This window comes from Medicago sativa, chromosome 7 (assembly GCF_051527215.1).
Source record: "Medicago sativa cultivar Bolivia chromosome 7, Bolivia_mono, whole genome shotgun sequence".
In the NCBI taxonomy this organism is placed as follows: Eukaryota; Viridiplantae; Streptophyta; class Magnoliopsida; order Fabales; family Fabaceae; genus Medicago; species Medicago sativa.
In genome coordinates, this window is record NC_140755.1 from 48634067 (window position 1) to 48643262 (window position 9196).

General features: G+C 37.1%; 1 protein-coding gene across 1 annotated transcript; it reads left to right on the plus strand.

The window, feature by feature from the left end:
• Positions 1-3306: 3306 nt before the first annotated feature.
• On the plus strand, positions 3307-3654 carry LOC146906378 (uncharacterized). Its single transcript, XM_085728804.1, has one exon. It carries the CDS (start codon positions 3307-3309, stop codon positions 3652-3654), a length of 348 nt encoding a protein of 115 aa, XP_085584930.1.
• The last annotated feature ends 5542 nt before the right edge of the window (positions 3655-9196 follow it).

Consider the following 9196-nt stretch of genomic DNA (forward strand, 5'->3'; position numbering starts at 1 on the left):
ATATGTGCAAATTTGTTGTGAACTCTCTCCTCTTAATTTACAACATCATCACAATGGCCTTTATATTTCTCTCTGCAGTCCTTAAAGTTATAATAATTCAATATAAGGCTTAACTATTATATTTCTTTGCTTCCATGGATATATAAATATCTTGTATAACTAACTTATACAAGATATTCATCATCTTACAGAATCAAAAGGCTTTCATTTGATGTAATATATATTTGTATAAATATGGATAAATCAATATTTTAATGCCTCATTCTTGACCAAAGAGTTTTAGGAGGAATTCAAGAATCATGTCATCTTGGCTATTGTTAACTGAAAACAAGTCATTGTTCAAAGAATAAATGTTGCAGAAGTCTACAGGACTACGCCATTTTTCACTTTAGGCAAAGGAACTTTATCCCATGGCTGAAAAACCGTTGCCGAAAGGAGCAATAGGCAACGGATTTTCACACGTTGATATGTTTCTATACGTTGTTCAATACAGTAGCGGATCCAAGACCCTGGTTCAAGGGATGAAGACTAATTTATTGGAAAAAAAAATTTCGCTTCAAATAGTCGTCTCTTATACACTAATTAGCAAGTAAAATTAACACAAATTAAAAAAATAGAAATATTTTTACAAAATAAACTTATCATAAGGGTAAATTTGTCTTGATTGTCAAAAAAAAAAAAATAAGGGTAAATTTGTACAATTTTATAGTGCACAAATGAGACATATATTGCTTCATGAACAAGCTAGTTTATGTTAGAATAATATGTCTTGTCTTTCCCGTTCATTTTTGGTTTGTATATATACAATCAGAGTTTGATCAAGTCTATACATTCATGACTAATCAAGACTAACCAATTTACATTTAATTTACAATAATGATATTCGTAAATATAGAGATATGCACATAATAGTCTAATAGTTTTTAACATTGTATCAATATATCTCACAATTAAATTACACGAAATGATGTGTATTTTTTATTCAATAATAAAATAGACATTTGTGCATGTTAAACAAAATCTCATGATACATAAATTTAGTAAAATTTGTATTTTGGTGAAGTAATTTAAACGGTTAACACGGCCATAGTCCTTTTTTTGAAGTAATTTAAAGTAGAAATTTTTTCTTGACATTTATGTATTCAACACATTAATATATAAAAATAAATAAATAATTTACATAAAATTTATCAATTGTTTTTATTTTTAAATTCTTAACAAATGACTCAATGACACTTGTTAGCAAGATCTAAATAAAATAATAAAACACCCAAACATTATATAAATAAAAAAGCAAAAGTAAGGAAGAACATAAAAAGTAAAAGTCAATCTTTGTAAAGTTAAAACTAGAAACCAACGTGCATCTATAAAAAAGTCCAAACATCAACAATAGCTTTGAGGTGGCACAAGACTAAAATGTCAGGGTGTGCAGAATATACATAAACTATGATTATTGGGAGAAAATTTCAAAATCCAGGGTGTATACAAGGCTGCCTCTGCCCCTGGTTCAATATCGAATTGAAAATCGTTGCCTATTCTTATAATGCCACGGCTACAAAAGTTTGGAAATAGCATAGCCGTTGCCTATTTCGCAAAGACCACGGTTCTTACGCGTTGGTATTTAAACCTCAATACGAAAGCGTGGCCTTTTCATATTCAGTAAGCAATGAGTAATTAATCAATCAATCGTGGCCTATACTACTTCGGCCCACGTTTTATGATAATTTAAGCAACATTAAATGACCGTTGCTGATAATATTTGAAAATTTTGGGCTAGAATATATTTAAGAGTGTGAATTCTTCCTTTTTTTTTTGCTTTTTTTATTATGTCAATGTGTAAAATTATTTTTTTTAACAAGCCAATATGTTTAAAATTATGGCGTTTCTTTTTTTTCTAGAGTATAGGCTACGGTCCATATGCGGTTATTGTGCGTTACTAGTTTTAAACCGTGGCCCAAAACTAGCTATTAAACCGTGGCTTTTCAAAATATATGCGACGGTTTATGACATCGTGGTCTAAGACAATAGGTGACGACCGTACACACCATGGCAAGAAACCGAGGCGTAAATGTTATGGCAACGGTTTTAGTATTTTTACCCACGTTTTTCTGACGTTGCATAAAGTAAAAAATGGTGTAATAATTGAAGCTACTAATGATGTTTATTCTATCTTAACTAGTCTTAAAAGGTTTGACTCAAATTGGTTGAGTCAAGTTCCACTTCAGATAAATATATTAATGTCATGACGATAGCAAGATGGAGCAACCCGGCCCAAAGAGACAGACCCATAAACCATTTTGGTTGAAGGACTTCCATTATTAATAAAACTAGTAATTTTATTCTAGTCTTCTAGTAATTTCTTTTAGCTTTGAAAGTGGTTAAGGCCCATATGTTGTATTTCGGTGGCTCAATTGTAGGGCAACCCTACGTATTTAATCATTGTATCTTCAAACATGTGTGGTATGATAAACCTAAGACAACTTTTATTTTATTCTTTCTTTCTGCCGTTTTTCTTCTTTCTTCTAGTATTGCTCATTTTGATAGATAGCTGCAGAACTTAACATCATTGGTGCTTTCATTATCAATCCCAACGCCTCCCAAACCAACCAACCCCACCCCCAAGAGACTTGGACGATGTCATCCAAGCAACAAACCAACATTTAGACGACCTTATCCAAACAAACAACCAGAACATTCAAGCTGAACTCGGCGTTACCACCCACACCTTCAATACTCATCTTGACAACCAAGATGTTATCATGGACTCCAGATTCACAACCCTCACAAACATGATTAATGATCGGTTCGCCGCTCTTAAAACTCACAACCAGCCACTATCCTCTAACACAACCACAACACAATAAGCCCTACTCAAGACTCCAACACCACAACCAACCCCAGCCTCACATCCATTTCGATCTCTCTTCCTTCAAAGCTCACCCATTCACGACAAAGCCAACCAACAATCAGCCCCACCGGTTACCCCCCAACATCACCACACACATTCACCGGCCAGTTTTACCACACACCACCTCATGGGTATTCCCAGATTCCCAGTACCAACAACAACCACAGATGTTTTCACCATTTGTGCAAGCTCACCCTTTTCAAACCAAGCCGTTTACAACACCGCAACAACCCTACCGTGCTCCCAAAATTGAACTTAGTGGATTTGATGGTACCGATCCACTCGAATGGATTTTCCAAATGGAGCAATTTTGCCAATTTTACAACATCTCCAACGATAACCGACTCGCTTTTTATTGTTCTATATGAAAAGGTGAAGCCTAGGCTTGGTATAAGTGGATGGATCACAACAACCAGCTGACAGATTGGACAACATTTTCACGGGCGTTGGAGCTGCGCTTTGGCCCTTCAACATACGAGAACCACCAAGCACAGTTGTTTAAGCTCAAACAAACCGACACCGTCTCCGAATACCCCTCGCAATTTGAGAAATTAGGTAACCGTGTTTTGGGCCTCCCTTATGATGCTTTGTTGAATTGTTTCATATCCGGTTTGTCTCCTGAAATACGCAATGAAATTGCTATACAACGCCCCTTTACCATAACCCAAGCAATTGGATTGGCTAAACTCATTGAGGCCAAAGTCAAAGATGTTAAGCCCAAATACCCTAGACCCTTTACACCATAACCACCTACTTAAAAACAGCCCACTACTATTTCCATCCCCAAGTCCACTCAGCCTGCTTTATCAAACAATCCCACCACTAACCCAACACAAAGGGATGAACGACATGCCCAAGGCTTATGTTACAACTACTACGAAAAATTTGTTCCCAGCCATAAATGCTCCACGGGACGCTTTCTTCTCTTCATGTATGAAGAGGGCGACACCGAACATGAAGAAACAATAGTTAAGACTGAAACCCCACCCGACGATGAAGTAATTTACTTCCAATTGAGCTCTACAACATCTCTTTTCTGTGTTTCATGTTGAAACATCTCTTAGAACATCTTAAGTCTAACGTGCCAGAATTTCAACTTTCAACTGCCTCGAAGCATAAGCCACAACTTGACGATTCTGCATAAGCACACCACCAAGACCCATCTTAGAAGCATCACAATACACAACAAACGATTCCTTCGGGTTCGGCAAAATCAACACTAGAGCTGAAGTCAACCACTTCTTTAACTCTTGGAAACTCTTCTCACACTTAGAATCCCAAACATAAGCTTGTCCTTTCTGAGTCAACTGCGTCAATGGCAACACCAACTTAGAGAATCCCTCAATGAACCTCCGATAATAACCTGCCAATCCAAGAAAGCTTCTAACTTCAAAAACAGACTTAGGTGATTCCCACTGCAACACTGCATCAACCTTCGATGGATCCACGACAATACCACCTTTAGAAATCACATGACCAAGGAAACTCACTTCCCGCAACCAAAACTCACACTTCGACAACTTAGCAAACAACTTCTTCTCCTTCAAGACACCCAACACAATCCTCAAATGCTCGGCATGCTCTTCTTCTGACTTCGAATACACCAAAATATCATCTATAAACACCACCTCAAAATGGTCCAGAAAAGGATGAAATATCCTATTCATATATTCCATGAAGACACCTGGTGCATTAGATAGTCCAAATGGAATCACAGAATACTCATAGTGTCCATACCTTGTTCGGAACGCGGTTTTGGATATATCTTCCGCGTTTACTCTAATCTGATGATATCCTGATCTCAAATCAATCTTGCTGAACACTTCCGCACCAACTAACTGATCCATCAAATCATCAATCCTCGGAAGCGGATACCGATTGTTAATTGTCACCTTATTCAACTGCCGATAATCCACACACTACCTCATGCTTCCATCTTTCTTCTTAACCAACAACACTGGAGCACCCCACGGAGAAACACTCGGCCTGATAAACTGCTTCTCGAGCAACTCTTCTAACTGATTCTTCAACTCACCCAACTCTGATGCAGACATCCGATACGGCGCAATCGAAATAGGACTCGTTCCTGGTACCAAGTCAATTGCAAACTCAACTTCTCTCTCCGGCAGTAACTCGGTAATGTCGTCCGGAAATACTTCTGGAAACTCTTGCACTACCGACAAATCACCAACTCCTTTCTCACTACTCTCCTTTAACGAAGCAAACATCATAAACACACTAGCTTCACCGTCCAAAGACTTCTTCACTTGCTCCACGGTCAAGAACTTCTCACCCATCTCAGCTACCGGCTTAGAAAACATTATACTCTTGGTCAAACAATTAATGTTAACACCAAAAGTCAACATCCAATCCATACCAAAAATCATGTCAATATGCTTCAACGGAAGACACATAAGATCCAACTCGAAATCAATGTTACCAAAACTAACAGGACACTTAGCACACACTAAGGAAGTAGTCACCGAACCACTAGCCGGGGTGTCAATGACCATCCCTCACGATAACGGAGTCACAACCAAATCCAAACGCTCAACACAACTAACCGAGATAAAAGAATGAGTAGCACTTGTATCAATAATTGCAATCAAAGGAGTACTATTGATAAAAACACATACCTCAGATGAGATTATCCGGATGCTCTACCTCTTCCGCATTCAGTGCAAACACCTTTCCTGCCGCCTTCTTCAGCTTGGTACACTTAGTATTGATATGACCCTTCTCACCACAATTGTAGCAAGTAACCTCCTTCTCAACATTGGTACACTCAAAAGCCTTGTGACCCGCTTTCCCACACTTGTAGCAACTATCACCCTTCTTGCAATCATTAGCAAAATGACCCAATGTGCCACACTTGAAGCACCTATCCTCAGCAATATTCGACTTAGAGCCTCCACCACTTTCTTTCTTCTTTCCTTTGTCCTTGTTGTACGGTTTACCAAATCGATGACTCTTCCCTTTCTTATCATGCTAAGCCTTATAATGATTAGCTTTAGCCCTCCCGGCATCATCAAATATACGACACTTATGCACCAAAGTGTCAAAGTCTCGAATCTCCTAAATACACATATACTGGTAGATATCGGGCCTCAAACCGCTCTCAAACTTCACACACTTAGAAAACATCACATCCTCAACATTGATAGCTCCTCGAACTTAGCCGCATACTCAGCCACTGAATGGTTCTCTTGCTTCAAGTTCAAGAATTCCACTTCCTTCTTGGTCCTCAAATCATCAGGAAAGTACTTCCTCAAAAACTCACTCTTGAACCTAGCCCAAGTCACAGCCTCTTCACTAGCCTCAAGCCTCCCCTTGCCAGACCAACACACTAGAAGCAACCTGCTACTTCCCCACTAAGTTCAAACCCACCTAAAAGAACGGAACAACACAACAAGTACCGACAGTACTTCCGTACATGTCGCATACAAACAGGAAAATTCAACGGATACTAGTCCGGACAAGACTGACCACGGTTCTGATACCAACTTGTAACACCCTATTTCTATTAAAGCGATAAAACACACGAATAAAGCATATATTCAAGAAATAGACGCTACATCTCAACATAAATCCAACAGACATGCATATAAAATTCTCAACAGTCGCAGCGGAAATAATTTATACATCACCAGAATTTACATGTCATAAAAACAACATCAAATCATAAATGAAATATCTGAAATCCGACAATGGATAAAACTCCTCAACATAATCAATACATAAATCCAAAGACATCTTACACCTAATCAGAGCTTAAAACTAAGACTCAACAACCGACAACGGAGATTAGCTCCTGCTATCCAAGCAAAGCATCAAACAAATCACCGAAAGCCAACTAATCCTGCACAGCGTCTACCCATCCATACAGACAGGTAGGCGGTCAAACCACTGGGGGTAAGCTTTACATTAATCATTATCGATAAGTAATAATTGGCATAAAGGAACCAATTCAATCTTAAATAGTTTGCATGAACAATTAACTTCCATATATACATTCCTACAATCAATCCAAGTATCACAAGCAAGCACTCATCAAACACTTATCATCAACAAACAACATTCACATATTAAAACAAGATTTCATTTCAATATGCAATGCGCCTATACTCGACACATATATGCATGTGGTACCATAACAACAACCATTAGATGCCAACCGCACATCTACGTAAGAGTACACCTCTTACAATCAACTATGTAAAAGTACACCTCCTTTTACATTTCAACATATGACTCAATATAATATGATGCATGGACATACAACAACGACCCGATAATGCACAACATCAACATAATAACTACAACGACAATGTAAAAGTACACCTCCATTTACATTGACTAGCTTAACAACATTTGCATTATCAAGTATTCATTTCCACACATTCAACAAATCATAATTCAAATAAGAGTCATCAATATGGATCAACATACATCAACATCAACTACGCAATATATCTTAACAATTCCATATACTTCTCATAAACCAAGTAAGTGGAACAATACAACACCTTATGATAAAAATCATATTCAACCATCAACAATCATCCACATATCCTCAATTAATCATATAAAATCATTCACGAAAGATTTATAAAGTAATCGGCTCAAAGGAACCATTTTCAATCAAGTTCGTCTATCGTTATCCCATTTTCAAAACAATTGAAGCTATTGAACCAAAACAAAGTAAACAAGATCCAATGCCTCAACTAAGTATACCTCTAGGCTACATATAAGTGCAGTAGAGTATACAATTACGTTTCACCGGCTAAACACGACGAATTCATGAGAATCACAAAGTCCGTCTCTCTTTATCACTTTTCAAGAAAATCCCATTTTCAAAGCAAACAAGTTAAGATCCATTATATTATAGGTTAAATAACCTTAAACACCTTAATTGAACTCATAAAACTCAAGTTTCGAAGTTTGGAAGCAAACTGTAGGTTTTGGTTTAACTTAGGAATAGTTATGCTGAATTTTCATAAAGTTTTACTAAGACCCACTTGGAGTATTTTCATCATAACTCAAAATATAAAAATCATTTTTAAGTCAAACCAAGACCATTAGAAACCTAACACAATTATCTAAAACTTCCATGTTTACACCAAAGGCCAATTCAAAACAGAGACGTGCGGAAAAAAGACACAAGAACGCAAAGTAAGGAATGCTGTCAGAGAGCATTTCGCTTAAGCGAAATCAATCTGGCGCAAGCGAAATCAACGTCGAGAGGAAACACAATCTCGCTGGTGAGCTCGCTTGGGGCTTTGCTTAAGCGAACTGGGCCCTGTTTCTGATGAACACTTACGGGTTTTCACCATTTTCAACCCAAAATCCCAAATTTTGATCTCCCAAATGCCCAAACTCGTCCCAAAGGTTGTTTACAGGTATATCCACTCAAAAGGGCTTTCAAAAACACAACAAACATGAAATCAAACACCATTCCAACATAATTTATCAAATCAAACCATTTTTACAAAACCTTCAACAACCATTCAATTCTCATCATAATTCACCAATTCATGATACCCAATGCATCAATTCATCAACAACACATCTAAGAACAACAACAACAACTAATCATGAATTCACTCTCAATTCAACAACCACAACATCACTCTTCATCAATTTCATACAAAAACCTATCATGTGCATATATATACATTTTGCCATACAAATTCAACAACAACAACAACACAATTATCATTCAATTCATGTATATAATCATATCATTACAATTAAGAACGAATTTCTACAACCAAATTCAAATTAACCACTTAAGCAAAGAATTAGGGAAGAACTACAACTATTAATTATGATTAAAGTCTAACCCCCTTACCTTAATTCTTCACAAACTCAAACTAGGGATTCACTTTAGCTCCAATCCTTGAAGCTCTACCTCCCTCTAGCTCTCCCTAGCTTTCCTTCTTCAAACCCTTTCTTCTCTCTTGCTCTTTATTTCTCTACCTCTTCTCTCAAAATTGAAAAATGATGGTGTAAACCCTACTTCTCCAAAGAATATAGTTTATATAGGCTCTACCTAATTGGGCTCAACTCACAATGCCTTAATGGGTCTAACCCATTACTAATCTAATTCAAAATGTTTCTATCCACTTAACGGTAAAATGTAATAATAACGGTCACCTACCGATAATAAAACAATTCACTACAACTCCCTAGCACATAGTAAAATAATACTAGCTCTCACTAAGCACTAAAAATAATCATCATCTAAATTACTAAATTACCCCTACTCACAAAATAACCAAAATACCC

Bases quoted from the DNA above. Each gene is read 5' to 3' on its own strand.
- LOC146906378 (XM_085728804.1), top strand. From the start codon at position 3,307: ATGGATCACAACAACCAGCTGACAGATTGGACAACATTTTCACGGGCG.